Source organism: Psilocybe cubensis, chromosome 8 (genome assembly GCF_017499595.1).
Source record: "Psilocybe cubensis strain MGC-MH-2018 chromosome 8, whole genome shotgun sequence".
NCBI lineage: Eukaryota > Fungi > Basidiomycota > Agaricomycetes > Agaricales > Agrocybaceae > Psilocybe > Psilocybe cubensis.
The window spans coordinates 1155277-1173456 of record NC_063006.1 but is presented as its reverse complement, the minus strand read 5'-3'; the positions used below and the strand labels follow the sequence as shown (position 1 = coordinate 1173456).

General features: G+C 43.9%; 6 protein-coding genes across 6 annotated transcripts; 2 read left to right on the top strand and 4 right to left on the bottom strand.

Annotated features, from left to right (window-relative positions):
* Positions 1–983: 983 nt before the first annotated feature.
* Positions 984–1978, top strand: JR316_0008880 (uncharacterized protein; the record flags this gene model as incomplete). Its single annotated transcript, XM_047894591.1, has 5 exons — positions 984–1147; positions 1201–1342; positions 1384–1466; positions 1650–1742; positions 1834–1978. 5 exons carry the CDS (start codon positions 984–986, stop codon positions 1976–1978), a joined length of 627 nt encoding a protein of 208 aa, XP_047746050.1.
* A 426-nt stretch (positions 1979–2404) lies between these two features.
* Positions 2405–3800, bottom strand: JR316_0008879 (uncharacterized protein; the record flags this gene model as incomplete). The annotated part of the gene is made up of 6 exons (XM_047894590.1): positions 2405–2412; positions 2472–2736; positions 2796–3102; positions 3162–3199; positions 3248–3547; positions 3600–3800. The coding sequence occupies 6 exons, from the start codon at positions 3798–3800 to the stop codon at positions 2405–2407; spliced, it is 1119 nt and encodes a 372-aa protein (XP_047746049.1).
* A 1613-nt stretch (positions 3801–5413) lies between these two features.
* Positions 5414–6846, top strand: JR316_0008878 (uncharacterized protein; the record flags this gene model as incomplete). Its single annotated transcript, XM_047894589.1, has 6 exons — positions 5414–5580; positions 5635–5767; positions 5818–6014; positions 6382–6513; positions 6558–6707; positions 6774–6846. 6 exons carry the CDS (start codon positions 5414–5416, stop codon positions 6844–6846), a joined length of 852 nt encoding a protein of 283 aa, XP_047746048.1.
* A 2909-nt stretch (positions 6847–9755) lies between these two features.
* On the bottom strand, positions 9756–10564 carry JR316_0008877 (uncharacterized protein; the record flags this gene model as incomplete). Its single annotated transcript, XM_047894588.1, has 3 exons — positions 9756–9885; positions 10016–10224; positions 10283–10564. The coding sequence occupies 3 exons, from the start codon at positions 10562–10564 to the stop codon at positions 9756–9758; spliced, it is 621 nt and encodes a 206-aa protein (XP_047746047.1).
* Positions 10565–12975: 2411 nt separating this feature from the next.
* Positions 12976–14809, bottom strand: JR316_0008876 (uncharacterized protein; the record flags this gene model as incomplete). Its single annotated transcript, XM_047894587.1, has 11 exons — positions 12976–13302; positions 13362–13606; positions 13654–13674; positions 13728–13772; positions 13835–13918; positions 13967–14055; positions 14109–14133; positions 14192–14474; positions 14531–14600; positions 14659–14712; positions 14763–14809. 11 exons carry the CDS (start codon positions 14807–14809, stop codon positions 12976–12978), a joined length of 1290 nt encoding a protein of 429 aa, XP_047746046.1.
* Positions 14810–16974: 2165 nt separating this feature from the next.
* Positions 16975–17897, bottom strand: JR316_0008875 (uncharacterized protein; the record flags this gene model as incomplete). Its single annotated transcript, XM_047894586.1, has 5 exons — positions 16975–17143; positions 17191–17209; positions 17272–17407; positions 17481–17665; positions 17744–17897. 5 exons carry the CDS (start codon positions 17895–17897, stop codon positions 16975–16977), a joined length of 663 nt encoding a protein of 220 aa, XP_047746045.1.
* Positions 17898–18180: the final 283 nt, after the last annotated feature.

Here is an 18180-nt window from a genome sequence, read left to right as displayed (position 1 = left end):
GAAAACTTGACTATTGACCCTGATCATCGGCATTTTTTTGCGATAGGACATGATTGGGATAGACCATCCATTCTCTGCCCTTCACCGTGTGATTCGGACGGCCGTAAATCGACTCTTACATCGCGTCGAGCTGCGTCGAGTCAGATGCGTCGAGTCATCTTGGACAAATTGCTTAGCTTCGTTTTATCCACGATCTGTTCTTGCTCTGCATTCAGTAAAGTGCCACTCGCTTCAACAAGTGTCTATATTCGTTTACACACAGTCTAGCCACGATGCGTTTGCGTTCCACGAGGCGGGTGGCCCTTCTGGGAAACAGCATCCACTTTATGGACCTTTTTTGAGCCGAAGAACAGTAGGTCTGACAAACGACGGCAGTATTTCTGATTCGATCTTCTCCGTTCTACTTGTGATTTGTCTGTTCAAAGATGGCTTCACAATGGTAACACCTCACAAATCAGCCGACTACTTTCGCAAAAACAGGGGGGGATATTACTCAAACGGGCGCTTAACCTCGGGGATCTTTCTCAGTGGCACAACTTTACTCACAGATTCCCATTGTTGCGTTCCACCTCGTGCATTCCTGCCTTGATCCATCCATCAGCGGCGTCGTATCATATACCATCTGATCTTCCTGATCGCTGTCTTTTTATGTCAATCGTGGTCGAATGGAGCTACAGGTCATATTCTGAACCCACGACGCTGTGGTTAGGGTTGTCTCGCCCATTGTTTTATGGCGAATAATATGTGGATGCGGTTCTGCTTCCGGGAAAGCAATCAAATATGTCTCCACAGAGTCGTGCCTCGCCTTGGGCTGAGCCACATCTTTGGTCGAGCCGTGTGAGTCGCTTGGTTATGGCTTCTTACTCTTGCCATGTTAGACACCCTGGTTTTGTTATAAAAACCTGTCTTTGGCGAATAATACTGGCATTCGAAAGCCGCGTTCTATTCAACTCCAATCGCAACCTAATTTCATTTCCGATATGATGTCCAACCTACAAGATCGTGAAGAACAGCTCCTACAAACGCGAAAGCAAAAGCTCGCGAAACTACGCGGATATAAGCAACAAATTTCCGCAAAGCGTAAAGTGATAAAGGCAGCGGATATTCCAGAGTCCGATCGAAAGGATTTACTCGATAGCCTCACACTGTAAGGCCTTATATTCTACTATGGAACCATCTAAATTGGGACTTTTCATCTAGACGTGAGCGCCAAGTTGATAAATTAACTGCAAAGTTGGAAAGTATTTTTCGCCTCTTCACGAAAAAACCTGTAAGTGCAGAAGAAATCCTCAAGATCGAACGGGAATTAGAAGAGCTTGACAGCCACTTTAATGCAAGTATTGTTTTTGATTATCATGTCTTTTTATACTGATTAGTTGCTAGGAAGTATCTCTGGCCAATCGTGACACCAACGCAGACGAAACAGGTCATTCTGAGGGGGAAAATGATTTATTTGTCACCGGAAGGTATGAGATATGGAGGTAATTGAACCGGTAACTGGCTTACGAGTATCTGTAGTGTGGTCGGTCTCCAGGACCTGACAGCACAGTATGCTACAACCCAGACACCAGTCGACAACGCTAGCCAAAGTTTTATGTTACAAAGGCTAGCCTTAATCTTATACATATTGTTTTCCTGACTAATCTGAGCTTAGACGGATTCAACCCTCATGGTATCACCAAGTTGAACGAGATTCTCAAAACAGAGAATCAAGAACATTTGTATCGGAATCTCATCTTAATGTAGGTAATAGAGCTGCTCAAAGGTTAGTTTTAAACTGTATAATCCATGGAAGATGTTGACAACATGCTTTACTATCTTGCTTGCTATTAGACGCATTTCGGCGGCTGGCAGCGTGCAGAGTCACGAATACAGGCCAGAGTCGGAACATTTTGAGCAGCCTGGGGGACTTTCGCCTCCTCCACAGAGAATTTTCCATGCTATTTCGCAGTATGATCAAGTTGATAGGTATGTGTAGATCTTGAATACAGGACGAGCCTCTTATTGTGTAGCCCTGGCTCTATGACAACCTTACATCGATACTCCGACTTTGAGGTGTTCGGCGCTCACAATTTAAACCCGGCTATAATCGATTACTCAGAACGATGGCCTGCGAGGCCGACGTCATCAAGGTCTTCGCAGCAATCATCGCAATACAGTAGAGTGACAATGAGCGAAAGGTGACTTTTATCCTGTTCATTATCTTATAAGTCTTGACTGAGAACCAATACGCCGAATATTCAGTCACGACAGCCGTGCAAGTAGAACCTCCTAGTTAAGTATCAGCTTGCAACAACTCGCAGCATATCAAGCATCAATGACCTCCAGGGCATCAAGAATCAATGAAAGGAATGCATGGTGACAAAATAAACATCGATTAAATGGGAGTGGATTGTTAGATTTATTATACAACTATACGGTTGAAAAGCTTGATATACGATATTGTATCTTCTGTCGCACAAGAGAGATACTTTGAGATAAAAGCTGTCTGCATTTACTACCATCAAACAATAGACGACGGGAGCTAGGCCTAGGTGTACCATTCAAGGTTTGCAGCCTGTGTAATCCAGGTGTCATGTCTTTCATCCAGATCTCTGAAGACATATCGGAATCTGTCAGGGAGGAAACGGTCTGCCTCAGCTGGTCAAGAGCCTCAGCCGCTGTTGGTCTTGTTTTGGGATCCTGTCTAGTCATGGCTTCGAACAAAGGTTGGAGGAAATCAAGTCCTTCGTATTTCTGAAAGGTAATGAAGCAAACCAGTCAGCAAACTAGTGGTCGAATAGCGAAAAATCTACCTTGATGAACTTTTCGATCAATTTTCCAACCTGGAATACATCAAGCTTAAAAGGATCATATGGCACTGTGCGGGACATTTCGGGAACGTCTTTTTGCTGTCCATAAAGTCCGACACAGAGTTTGTTATTGGGGAAATAGTTTGCAAACTCAAAATCGATGATGTAGTATTTGACACGAGAGACTGAACATCGGTCCTTGAATTCAATACGAGTCTTTCCGTCAGGCTGATAATAATTGTCCCCGTGGTGAAAACTGCTAGGGATAACATCGGTTGGATCCATCATGAAGTTCAGGTTACAAGCGTCTCTATTGATTACGTCAATTATCAACAGAATATTGCGGAGAATTTCAGACATGTAACATACCTATGAGCGATGTTATGCTCGTGTAGAAAAGCAACTCCCTGAAACAACACATAAGCAAATGACTTAGAAGTCGGCTCGAACAATACCTGAATGACTTGCTCAAAGACGTCCACGATTTCCTTGACATGTCGAAATGGAAGATGCCAGGACATCAATGGAAAGAGCATTGGCATAACAAGGAAGACCGTATGGTCGCTTTTTCCTTCGTTTGATGTTGGTGGGATTATCACATCAAGGAGTGGGACTGCGTTATTCCTAGGATCCTTGCGCATCTCTGGAGAGTTTAAATGCTGCAACAACGGAACATTGTCGAGTTCTAGAGTGACTCGTTTGATCACCACTCTACCACCGTCTTCTACCCTGACCGCGTCAATTACTTTACGATTCTTTATAGGCCAAAAATCAGTTATAACCAAATCTTTAGGGAAAGCGTCGCACATATAGTCCAATCCAATCAGGACATTCATGCATATCTTTAAATATAAAGTTCCATGGTCCCTTCCAAGATGGTTTCCAATTAGGATGATACCTTGGTCTTAGTTGGTATCCGTGGTCTGCCAACAAAGACTGCTGAGCAGCCCAATACGCCTCTGCACTTGTGTGAAGCCCCTCAGCTATGGGATCCTTTTTCTTAGCCATCGACGGGAAGTCGGAGGCTGGAAATACTTCTGTTTAGATGATGAAAAGGAAAAAACGGGATCTAGTTTGTGGGGTGGGATGGGTTGTCGGAGAAGGCAACAGACTGAGTAGAGTACTCGCTCGCTGGTAAGGCGGAGATGCCCTTCAGCCTAATGTTCGTGGGAAAACGTTGGAATTCATTTGCATGCTGCCTTGCAGTGCATAATTAATATTAGTATAACATTATTTTTGGTTGTGGAATGGCAACATATGCATGGCATTATTCGAATTACCCCTTTTCTTTTCTTTTTCTAGTCTGTTTGATGAGAGGTTGTCTAAACCAAGTCCAAACCAAGCGCACGTGTGGACAAAAAATGACCCCCTTAGTCAGCAATTTACAAGGCCCACTCACCGCCATTCGCTATTGGACTCCTTTACATTCTTCGTGCATTACATCTATCTGTGATTGGCTATATGAAAGACAGATCTCGATGAAAACAATCGCTTTCCTTCTCTTGTGTGCTCCGACGAGTCTCTATCAAGCGTTGCTCTATACAAAAGGCGTATACGATAGTACTACGGTCCATTGTGGAAAACCATTTCGGGGTGTGTGTGTATCTGTGTACCTGTTCGTTTGTTTTCTGTCTTCCGCGGACCCCATTCAGATCCCTAAATAACTAGACTATTGACCCTGATCTCTCTCATCGGCATTTTTTCGATAGGACATGATTGGGATAGGCCATCCTTTTCTCTGCCCTTCACCGTGTGATTCGGACGGCCGTAAAGTGACTCTTACATCGCGTCGAGTCATCTTGGACAAATTGCTTAACTTCGTTTTATCCGTGGTGTGTTCTTGGTCTGCATTCAGGAAAAGTGCCACTCTCTTCTATAACTGTCTCCAATCGTTTACACACAGCCTAGCCACGATGCACTTGTGTTCCATGAGGTGGCTGGCCCTTCTGGGAAACAACATCCATTTAGTGGACCTTTTTTGAACCGAAGAACATTAGGGTCTGACAAACGGACAGCAGTATTTCTGATTCGATCTTCTCCGTTCTACTTGCGATTTGTCTGTTCAAAGATGGCTTCACAATGGTAACACCTCACAAATCAGCCGACTACTTTCACAAAAACAGGGGGGATATTACTCAAACGGGCGCTTAACCTTGGGGATCTTTCTCAGTGGCACAACTTTACTCACAGATTCCCATTGTTGCGTTCCACCTCGTGCATTCCTGCCTTGATCCATCCATCAGCGGCGTCGTATCATATACCATCTGATCTTCCTGATCGCTGCCTTTTTATGTCAATCGTGGTCGAATGGAGCTACAGGTCATATTCTGAACCCACGACGCTGTGGTTAGGGTTGTCTCGCCCATTGTTTTATGGCGAATAATATGTGGATGCGGTTCTACTTCCGGGAAAGCAATCAAAATGTCTCCACAGAGTCGTGCCTCGCCTTGGGCTGAGCCACATCTTTGGTCGAGCCGTGTGAGTCGCTTGGTTATGGCTTCTTACTCTTACCATGATAGGCACCCTGGTTTCGTTATAAAGACTGGTCTTTGGCGAATAGTACTGGCATTCGAAGGCCACATTCTATTCAACTCCGATTGCAACCTAATTTCATTTCCGATATGGCGTCGAATCTCGAAGATCGCCGCGTACAGCTACTACAAACGCGAAAGCAAAGGCTCACAAAACTTCAAGGATACAAAGAAGATATTGCCCAAAAGCGTAGAGAAATAGAAGCGGCTGACATCACAGAGTCTGATCAAAATGATTTGCTCCTAAAACTTGATGCGTAAGACACCAACTTGTACTTTGTAACACAATTAAATCATTTTCCTTCATCTAGACGTGAAAATCAAGTTGATCAACTAACGGCAAACTTGAATAATATCTTTCTCCGCCATTGGAACAAATCTGGAACCATACAAACGATTTTGAAAATTGAAACCGGCTTAAAGACCCTTGACCGACAATTCATTGTGAGCTTACATTGTAACATGGTGGCTTTGACACTTAATATTTCTACCAGGAAGCTTCTTCAGCAAATCGAGACCTCAAATCCCGCAATCAACTCGGGGAGCGTCCCAACATTTCTTCAGAACATGTTTTTGAGTCTGCCGTTGTTGAGCAATATGATTCGAACTTCCTAGTCTCCGATCCTCTTCGCGCTGTTCGTCTCCAGACTGGTCATCTTGTTGCAACCGATGATCCAGTTGTCACTGGAAGGTATGATGTGTGAAGTTAGCATGACAATTAGCGAGTTTACGAGAATTCTCAGTTTGAACAGTCCCCACCACCCTGCAGCTCAGCATGATACAATTCAAACACCCATACATGCTGCTAGTCAACGCTTTTTGTTACAGAGGTAAGCCTTAAGCTTGTGCATATTGTTTCCCTGGCTAATCTGAGCTTAGACGAATTCAACCCACGTGGCATCACGAAAATGAACAGAATTCTGAATACAGTGAGCCAGGAACATTTCCATATCAGCCCCATTTCAACGTTGGCAGTACGGCTACTCAAAGGTCAGTCTTGACTGTTTAATCTTTGGAAGATGGTGATAACATGTCCTACCATTTGACGTGCCAATTAGACACAGTCAAGCAGCCAGTGTACAGAGTCACGAATATTGGCCTGTTCCAGAACAAATTGAGCAGCCTGGAGGCCTTTCGCCTCCCCCACAGAAATTTTTCTATGCAATTTCGCAGTATGATCAAGTTGATAGGTATGTGTAGATCTTGAATGCAAGACGAGCTGCTCATTGTGTAGCCCTGGTTCCATAATAACCCGACATCGATACTCGGATTTCGAAGCCTTTGGCCCTGACAATTTAAACCCGGATATAATTGATTACTCAGAACGATTGCCAGCGAGGCCGTCGTCATCATCGCATTACAGTAGAATGTCAGAGAACGAAAGGTGATTTCATTCCGGTTCCTTATGTTAAAGGGTCTCAACTGAGAATTGAATGTGATTCAAATTTAGCCATGAAGACCATGCATCTACAACCTCCCAGTTGAGTTTAATCTCCAGCAACTCGCAGAAGATCAAGGATTGAGAAGCCTTATAGGAGCAAGATAAAGTGAAGAGATTTTGTAGCAGTGAAAGCGACATAAATTTTAATCACTCAATCTATCAGACAATTACCAACTAGAGAAACCTTGATATTAAATAATGTACCTTCTGCCGTACAAAAGATATGCTCTGGGATATAATATGTCTGCATCTACTCCTATTGAACCACAGAAAATGGGAGTTTGGTTTGGATGTCGACACCAGGTCCAGGAGGTGCTGCAACTCAAGTTCTTTATTATTTGACAGCGAGACTTCTGCAGACATATCGGAATCCTTCAAAGAAGAAGCAACCTGCTTTAACTGTTCAACAGCTTCGGTTGCTGTTGGCCTCATCTTCGGGTCCTGTACAGTCATGGCTTTGAACACCGGCTCAAGAAAGTTTATTCCTGTGTATTCCTAAAGTCAATTGAGCACCTGTTAGCATAGTACTACCAAAGATTCAAACTTCAATGGTAGAGGATTACCTTGGTAAATCTTTCGATCAACTTTCCAACCTGGTATATGTCAAGCTTGAATGGATCATATGGCACTGTGCGGGACATTTCGGGAACGTCTTTTTGCTGTCCGTAAAGTCCGGTGCAAAGTTTGTTATCGGGAAAATAATCTGCAGTCTCGAAATCGATGATATAATATCGCACAGGAGAGACTGTACACCGGTCCTTGACTTCTATACGAGTCTTTCCATCAGGTTGACAAAAATCCTGCGCGTGGTGAAAGCCACTAGGAATCACATCGGTTGGATCCATCATGAAGTTCAGGTTACAAGCGTCTCTATTGATCGCGCTATTGTGAAAGAACGCTCCAGAGAACATCAGAGATGTAACATACCTATGAGCGATCTTATGCTCATGTAGGAATGCAATACCCTGAAGGAACTTGTAAGTAAATGACTTACAAGTACAAAGAGTCGGCTCGAACACTACCTGAATAAGCTGCTCAAAAAGGTCTATGATTTCCTTGACATGTCGAAATGGAAGATGCCAGGACATCAATGGAAAGAGCATTGGCATAACAAGGAAGACCGTATGGTCGCTTTTTTCTTCGTTTGATGTTGGTGGGACTATCACATCAAGGAGAGGGACTGCGTTGTTCCTGGGATCCTTGCGCATCTCTGGAGTGTTTAGGTACTGGAGCAACGGAACATTATCCCGTTCCAGAGTGACTCGTTTAATAACCACCCTAGTACCGTCTGCCACCCTGACCGCGTCAATTACTTTGTGAAACTAAAAACATAAAAATGAGATGCAAAATAGTTATAAGTGTAAGGCGCAAATGGTGAAGTAAAGCATCGCACATATAATCCAATCCAGTCAGGGCATTCATACATATCTTTGAATAAAAAGTTCCATGGCCCTTTCCAGGACGGTTTCCAGTCAGGTTGATATCTCGGCCTCAGTTGGTATCCGTGTTCTGCCAGCAAAGGTTGTTGAGCAGCCCAGTATGCCTCTGCAGGTGTGTGGAGCCCTTCAGCGATTGGGTCCTTGCTTTTTTTTGCCATTAATAATAGGAAGTCGGAGTCTGGAGATAATTTTGTTTAGAAAATGGAAGGAAAACACAGGATCTGGTTTGTGAAGATGGGTTGGGTTGTCAGAGAAGGCAACAGACCGAGTAAGAGCACTCGTGAGTCGCTAGTAAGGCGATGCCCTTCAGCCTAATGTTCGTGGGAAAATATTTGATTTCATTTGTAAGGAAGTTGCTACCTTGCAGTGGCCAATGAATATTAGTATAACACAAGCTTTAAACATTGCTTGTGGTTGTAGGATAGCGACATGGAATGATTCGAAGACTTGTACCCCGTTCATTGTCCCAAAAATCTTGACTAAGAATCCAATGCGCCGAAATTTTACTAGTCGTGACAGTCATACGTATACAGCTTCCCAGCAAGGGGGTACCGGTCTTCAAAAATCGGACACGACGTTGGTTTTTTTTTTTGAGGGTGATTTGCCCAACCTACCTACCTCTACCTTCTATATATAGTAATTTACATATGCATTTGTAATTCTCCGACTCAAAATTCATCAACCGATCTTTGCGCTACCTCGGCACATTATTGGCATCAATTGATATCAAGTTAAAATGGCTCCTAAACCGATTAAATAAGGTCATCATAGCAAAATATTTTGCTTTGGGCAATGACTATCTGCTCCAAAATGTCAAATTTGTGACTAAAAAGTCACGATGTAACGATATCTAATTTTTTTTCGCGGCGTGGCGGTAGTGTTGCCGCCAGAGTGCAGTGCAGTGACAGTGAAGCCATTTTTGGGCGACTGTGACACGCTTCACAGTGATCACAGTCCCTGTGAAGTGCTGTGAAGTGTTTGTGATGTCATTCACCGTCTCGACCTCGTAAAATGGTCGACGAAAGGTTGACGCTTTGCAAGTCATTTTGTCTATATGTATTTGCTCAGTCAGTGTACTAATAGTCCAAGGCACTTCAATGTAGCAATTTTTTTGACTTTTCGCAACAAATCCAGCGAAAACCAAGCAGAAATGTGTGTCGACGACAAGATGAAAGGGACCTGGACCACGTGCACTGTTGAATATTTTATTGCAATCTTATCTAGATAGATAAAGGTCATGTGCAATAAATATCCTCCAAATATAGTAAGTATCCCGAACATTCTCATGTATTCGACAAAAATGCATGTAATACTTCCATATTTAGTCTAGATTATCCAACACTGCAATTTACGGCACACTTTGCAGAGCACTTCACTGCGACTTTGTTGCGCTGTGAAGTGTGTCGGAGAATGAAAAAACAGAGTGCAGTCACAGTCACTGCAGAGTGACTGCGCTCTGGCGGCAACACTACGTGGCGGCCAACCTACCTACCTAGCCGGTGTCCGGCATCTTAATTTCCGTACCCCCTTGCCTGGTGGCCAACCTACCTACCTAGCCGGTGTCCGGCATTTTAATTTCCGTACCCCCTTTCTTCCCAGTTGAGTATTGACTCACAGCAGGACCCAACATATTAAGCGTAGAGGAACTTTGGAGGAGCAAGAGATTGTGAATCATGAACGGACTTTAGGAAATGTTTGAATCTTAATATTAAATATATCGAATACTACACCTTCCGTCGCATATGATAAATGTTCCGTGATATAAAATGTCGAAATTTATTACTATTAAATAATAGAAATCGGGAACTTGACCTGGATGGGGTCGCTAATGCCAGAAGCCGCTGTAAATCATATGCAGCATTATTCGTCATCCTGATTTTGGCAGACATATCAGAGTCCTTCAGAGAAGAAGCAACCTGCTTAAGCTGTTCGAGAGCCTCCGTCGCTGTCGGTCTCATCATTGGGTCCTGTAAAGTCATGGCTTTGAACACCGGAGCAAGAAAATCGATTCCCGAGTATTCCTGAAAGTCAATTAAGCACCAATTATCAGAGTACACGATTCGAACAGCATAGGCATACCTTGGTAAATCTTTCCATCAACTTTCCAACCTGGTATATATCGAGCTTGAATGGATCATATGGCACCGTGCGGGACATTTCGGGGACGTCTTTTTGCTGCCCGTAAAGTCCAACGCAAAGTTTGTTATTGGGAAAATAATCTGCAGTCTCAAAATCGATGATATAGTATTTGACGGGAGAGACGGAACAACGATCCTTGTATTCTATGAGCGTCTTTCCATCAGGTTGACAATAGTTCTTTGCGTGGTGAAAACCAGTAGGAATGACATCGGTTGGGTCCATCATAAAGTTTAGATTGCAAGCATCTCTATCGATTGTATAGGTTGTCAAGAGAAATTCGGGGAGCAATTAGCAATGTGACGTACCTATGAGCGATGTTATGCTCGTGTAGAAATTCAATGCCCTGAACAATTCGTATGTAAACAACTTTCACCTGCAAGCCAGCTTCGACACTACCTGAATGATTTGCTGAAAGACGTCCACAATTTCTTTTACGTGTAGAAATGGAAGGTGCCAGGACAGCAACGGAAAGAGCATGGGCATAACAAGGAAAACTTTGTGATCAGATTTGTCTTCGTTCGACTTTGGTGGAATTATCACATCCAGGAGACGGACTGAGTTATTCCGGGGATCCTTGCGCATCTCTGGAGAGTTTAAATGCTGCAGCAACGGAATATTGTCGAATTCTGGAGTGACTGGTTTGATGACCACCCTAGTACCGTCTGCTACCCTTACCGCATCAATGACTTTGCGATTCTTTGGACCGAGATACAAGAATCAGTAATAGGTAATTCATTAGCAAAAGGTTCATACATATAGCCTAATCCTGTCCGGACACTCGGAGATGTTTTTGAAAAAGAAACTCCATGGTCCTTTCCAAGATGGTTTCCAGTCAGGATGATACCTTGGCCTTAGTTGATATCCGTGGTCTGCCAGCAAAGGCTGCTGAGCAACCCAGTATGCTTCCACAGGTGAGTGGAGCCCTTCAACGATCGAGTCCTTGCTTGTCTTGGCCATCAACCATAGGAAGTCGGAGTCTGGATATTCTTCTGTTTAGATGATGGAAAGGAAACACAGGATCTGGTTTGTGGGATGGGATGGGTTGTCAGAGAAGGCGACAGAGTACTCGCTCGCTGGTAGGGCGGCGATGCCTTCAGCCTAATGTTCGTGGGAATTCATCTGGTGCCCAATTAATAATAATAATATTAGTATAACTTGTGGTTGTGCAACATGGCATTATTCGAATTAACCCTTTTCTTTTTCCTGTTCTAGTCTTTTTAAAAGACCTGCGAGAGGCTGCGAAGTCCAAAGTTCAAACCAAACGCACGCGTGGACAAAAAATGACCCCCTTAGTCAGCAATTTACAAGCTGGCCCACTCACCGCCATTCGCTATCGGACTCGGGCCTCTGACGCGCCTTACCTTTACATTCTTCGTGCATTACATCTATCTGTGATTGTCTATATGAAAGACAAATCTCGATGAAAACGATTGCTTTCCTTCTCTGATGTGCTCCGACGAGGCCTCTATCAGGCGTTGCACTATACAAAAGGCGAATACGATTGTTCTACGATCTATCGTGGAGAACCATTTCGTAGTGTGTGTATATCTTGTACCTGTTCGAACATTTGCTCTGTGTCTTCCGCGGACCCCATCCTCTCTCATCGGCATTTTTTTCGATAGGACATGATTGGGATAGACAATCCTTTCTCTGCCCTTTACCGTGTGATTCGGACGGCCGTAAATTGACTCTCACATGGCGTCGAGCTGCGTCGAGTCATCTTGGACAAAATGCTTACCTTCGTTTTATCCGCGGTCTGTTCTTGGTCTGCATTCAGAAGTGCCACTCGCTTCTGCGATTGTCAGTATTCGCTTACACACAGTCTACTAGGCACGATGCATCTGTATTCCATGAGGCGGGTGGCCCTTCTGGGAAACAACATCCAACATATTTGCCACAGTATCCCTGTAACTCATTAGACTAGTAACTAGTCCACGATCTCGAGTCATACAAGGGCCTGTCATAGGTGATGATCAACCCAACATTCAGTTTTACTGACTTACGCTCATGATGAGTACAATTCGAAAAACAGGCTTGTAATTAGCTAGTATACAAGAGGAGTTATTAATGTGCACTACTCAATATGATGAATATACAAAAGTGTAATTAAATACTATATGGTGCGTGTCACAAATTGTTTAAATTATAAAGCTTCAATGTAGGACATTTGGTCCGAGTCGAGGCTGCTCGTAGAACGTATGAACTCGCCGCGTAGCAAAAGCGAGTATAGTAATAACAGACGGTTATACCTGTGTCACTTCCGCAGAGTTTTGTCGTCCCAAACGCGTCATTCCAATCATATATGACTGTGATTGAGTGGATTTGTTCACTGAGATAGAACTAGAAGATGCCCTTGGTGTTGTACTGATATTTTCTGGAAGGTGTATGGATGTTGTCTGGTTACATTTTGCTTCTTCTTTATCCCAGTTAATGTAGATGCAACAGCAGACCAGGAAGAGCAAGGAGGAGACGCAAAATCCGACAATTGATCTTGTCGGAGTGTCAGAATGCAGGAAGCAAACAAGAGAGACAGCGATGAAGTAGGAGACCATGCTAAAGTACCAATCAATATGGGCCTCGTTTATGTGTGAAGAAACTCAACTCACCCCCAGATCAAGAGAGCGTACGGCAAGCTATATAATGTAGCGAGAACCTCTAGGCCTCCAAATGTTGACTGAGAATGACGCTCCATATACTGTTGCTGCCACGGATGTTAGCTGCCCTGAGAACTTTGACCAAGTAATCACTGTAGTACTCACAACCTCGGTGATGTTATCAACGTTTTCCCGGTCTTTGGTTTTATTTTGTCGACTTAAATGCAAGCCAAGGACGATACTTCCAATGCTGGCAAGCATAGACACATAGCTGGCGATTTGAGCGGCCGACCGTTGTGGACTGGTGTCATTGTCGACACTTTGTATAGCCAAAAACCCAACGTTAGCGCTCAACATTACAGTTGCCTACATAAATCAAATCCAATAAGCATCTCAATGATACGATGTTGTACAAGTACACGTACGAAAAGGACATAACGGTCCCATTCTTCATTCATTTTCTTCATTGCATCCCTAAAAACGGATTTGTGCATGATTCTATCCACCCACATACTTTGCAAATTCTTCAAGTGAAAATCTGGGGCAAAAAACAGAATCGGAGAAAGATATTTTACAAGCCATGTGCGCTTGTAGATATCTCCATACACAGAGACATCACGTTCAACGCGAGCGTGTGGCTCTCCATGGAAGTGAAGGTACTTCGCCCGGCCTAAAGAAATTAAGGATTGAAATACAGTAACGGAAACAGTTACTTACAAAATATGAACATTTGGCGAGCTGAGGGATAGATATAAATGACTTAAGACTTTAGTCATGAATTTGCTTCCCACCTAACAGGCTTTGAGTGCCAACCCAGGCCGGGAGGTCAAGGTTTCCTAAACAAAATTTGAAAAGTTCAAGCATTATGTGATAAGTTGTGAGTTACGATGAAACTTACTTTCCATGTCCCTTGTTAAGGCCAATATATCCCTTAGGTCTTGCATTGAATAAGGCGCAGTCGAAGTCGGCGATGTCATCGTGTCTAGAATGTGTTAGCAGTATATAGAGGTGCTAGTGCAATTATTGTTACCTCCGATGAAATGGAGGACGACATCCCTAAGTTGAGCGATCGTCTCACGCGTGAGAAAGCGTGAGTGAGGGTAAAGTTGGACGTGATACCTGTCGCAAATCATTAGTAGGGATGTACTGAGAAGCTTTTACCGACTACTCACCAGTACTGAGCCTCGATTTCGTAGCCTAATTTTAACAAGATATAGGATTACTACAGCGTAAAGACGAAATTATGGCCACTCACCGAGGTGATCCCACGAGGTGGGTCCATATACTTGGTTATTTACAGACAAGGAATCCATTTTGTAATGGTCCATGAAAAAAACGGAAAAATAGGAATGACTGATGAAGTAGTAGGCGCTGAAGGTACGCGTAGGATCCTCATCACAATACCTGGTGTTTATGACTAAGTCCACGTAGGGCAGATCTACTACCCATTTTACTCTGTGGCGCAAGATCGTATCTATATCTTCCATCAAGTCGTGATAAATGTGCTCATCACAGATGTTAGAATCTGTATATACATGCTAAAAGGAAGGAAAATTAACCTTTTTGCATTGTGGGACTGGATGCAAAATTATACCTTCTCATTGTGGTGGAAGTATCGAACTCCTTCTGGATGCGTGCATTTAACCCATCCAGATGGATAGATACTGATAATTGAAGTTTTCTTTTAGTAATATGTGCTTTTGTGACAGGAAGATGACCCACTCTTGAGTATGAACTGCACAGGGGGGCATTTCGAAGCATTTTATTTCCTTTTTCCTAAACGAAATGAGCAGGTGACGGTAAATAAACGAGGCGAGCTTTCGTACGTAGTTGGTCTATTCTGATAACGCATATGCTGAAGGCCTTCTGGCATTATTGGTATGATACGTTCCAATGCCAGAGGTTGCGGGGGCTGAGCCGTTTCACCGACTTCGGTAGTTGACGGGGCAATAAAAACGCGTTCCACTGAATTTTCCGGTATTATGCTAACATTGGAGGGATTGACGTTCAGATATGGATTGTCTGCTACCCCTGAGACTCGGTGGCTGCTAGAGGTTATTAGAGAAGATAGTGATGAGGCCATCCCAGGAGATTGATTATATAACCCTGGAGAGCTGGACCTATGGTATTCTTCATTCGAAGCCAACGAGGACTTAGAGCTATTGGATAAACCTAAAACGTTGGGAGACTGCGGACGTGAGGATGTATCACCGGGATGAAGATAGGAAGAGTGTGGTATATCGCTAGGGAAAGTCTGGGGGGGTATTACTGGAGAGCCCCTCTGCACAGTAATTGTAATATTTTCATCAAAGCCTAAATGAGAACTAGAAATAACCGATGGTGAACGTTGAGAATTGCCATCTAGGTTCGTACGAGAAGCGTTGGCAATATTTCGAGAGTGTGCCGACCGTGAATCTTCCAGAATCATCGATCCACGGGAAGAGTTATGAATACCACTTCCAGACAAAGGGTATATAGAAGGTACTGCATTGTCAAGAGAGATAGTTTCCCCGTTTTCGATGGTTTTAAGGGTATATGGATATAAGGCTGATGAGAGATTAGGTGTCTCTTCCTCGCGGCATCTACCGTCCGATTGTCCGATAAAGCTTTGAGCAGGCGTTTTTGGCCGGGAAGAATCTGGCAATCTATCGGTGTGTTCCCTGAGAGCAGATGGGACCAACAGGAGGCGGATCCGTGAAATATAAAGCGCAAGAAATCTCCACAACTGTTTTAGCGCCGGTAGCAAGGATCTCCCGCTCGTAGACCTGGACAGCACCCGTCGAAGACCTTGGATTAGACGAACAAAATAGAGCATTGTAGTCATTTAAGGGAAATATGGCTAAGTGAGAGGGTATCCTTGGGGAGTGTGGAAGCGAGAAAGAAACGAATAGGAACCCTAATGGTTTCCTCCCGGACCGCTCTCTTAATGTGTGAGAGTTTCGATAGTTGGTGGCAATGCACAGGCTGTGCATCCAGTCAGTCACAGTAGGGGGCCTTTTCAACATGACAAACGAAAAGCATCAATCTATAGTCATTTCCGCAGGATCGGAATGTGTGATAGATATTTTCCATTGAGTTGCCATGAGTAAAACACGCCTCAAACTTCACATGCCCACTAGTAAGATGATGATGGACACATTCAGGCTGTCAGCAACTTTAATAGCCAGCTTGAGGTTAAAACGGAAACATAAGTACCATTTGTTTACTGCGCTGAACGTTCTAGGTCGACAAATATAAAGAGTCGGAATTTCAACGGAAAGAGGTTTAGGTTGGGTTTAGGACCCGGTTGATGAATTTGGTGAGGCTGAAAAGGCAATGAAGGGGTTTACCGATCATGCTAGGAGTGGGTAAAGCTGCCAAGTTGTCTGTCCGGCAGAATCCGAGTATTATTTTTTTTTTTTTTTGAAAATTTTCTACTTCAAGTCTGGAAGGCGTCAAGGTGCCAAATGGTTAGCCTTCGCGACTCGAGCACTGAGTACTCAGTACTCACCGTTCAGGCGTGTGGCCGAGAGAATGCGATTGCTTTGAGAATTGACCGGCACGTGCGCACGTAACAGACCGGTTCTTAAATCTCCTTTTTTCCTCTTGCTTAACTCATTTATGTGCGTTGAGCAGTTACATACCGGAAACTGCATGAAATACATCGAAGTTGGGGCCACCAAGTCAGTAATCCAGCTATGACACGCGAGGGCCCGACCTGGCTCGACGCAGTTCGGACGCAGCACGGTTGAACTTCAAAAAGCTTCTGCTTCAAACTCCGAGAGACTTCATTTGAGAGTCGTAAACACCGGGGTGCAGCATTTTCATGCATGTACCCTACGGATAAACTTCACTCAAATAGGGTTCACCCCAAGCACAAAGAGATACTGTAGTGCCATCCATGACTCGTCTTCTCCACGCCTGTTTTGTTTCTCCAGGCTGCAGAAGAGGCCCGACTTTAAAATTGCAGAGTAACATTGTGAGGAAGCAGGAGGAAGCATAAGGCCTCAGTAGTTGCAAATTTACGTCCAATACAGGTACGTGGACCTATTCGATAGATTAAGAAAAAGCTATAGCATAATATGGATCAATGGCCCTGACCGAGACTGAACGCAGAGACCGCCTTGGATTCAATTGTAGTTCCATTCCAACGAGAAGGCCTGTATTCGAATGGTTGTTCAAATACCTTGGGCTGTATTCTGGAAGCAATGTCATTGCGATTGATACGCTTTTGGAGCATCAGAATCAAATACTGTAATCACCACTTACGCATACCAATGAAGGCTATGTAAACCTGAGGTAAAGACGAATATGAAGACTCAGATACTGACCGAGAAAGAGTTGAGAAAAACATACCTCTGTTCCTTTTGGAACCGGAAACCATCGTATCTGCAGGCCCTCTTGGGTCTGGAATCTGCATCATGGTATCCTCAAATGCTCCTCGAATTCCGACAAATGCGGCTGCTGAGATCAATATTTGTTCAGGGGGGTACTATGATGGGGTTGACGAAAGCCACGAGGACACGCGCGGAACATGCGCATAGCTTCAAAGAATGCATGAAAACCTTGTATAGGGTATTATAATGCTCATAGGCCTGTTTAGACATTGAACATGGAAGGTGGAGTGCGGCAGGATCACGGTCCAACGCTACAACAGAAGCGACGTTGTCATATATTTCCTTCTGTAAACCGTCGTCCAGGGACAGAAAGCCGAGGGTGGCTGCAAGCACATGAGCAGTAGATTCACGTCCTGCAAGAAGCATGATACTGACATTGCCAATCTAGACTGAAAAATGAGCCAAATAGTAAAAAAGTTGATAGGTATTACTCGCCAGCTTGCTATCGTCTAGGGTATTTTCCCACTCTCGTCCAAAAATTATTTGCGTATTCTTTGCCCTCGTCGATTTGTTGGGACTAACAGTATAAACACCTCCTAGCGCAGCAAAGATATGCAATACGCCGACATAGGGAATTAGCGACATTTGAGGATTCCCTATACGCTTCAGGATTGAGAGTCAGACTTGGCATTAAGAGTTGGAATTTATGGGGACGGTGGCGGGTACAGTGTGTTCATAGAATAATGTTGTTTGGTAGTATATTGAACCTGAACTTTCTTCAAACATTGTACAGGGAAATCTGGGGGATTCGCTCGGGATTTAGGCCATAGCAATGAAGGAGTTGCAAATGAACATGATGCCGTAAATCGTTTGACTAATTTTGGCAGATGTAGACACCAAACATCCTCCGGAAGAAATGCCGAGCCAT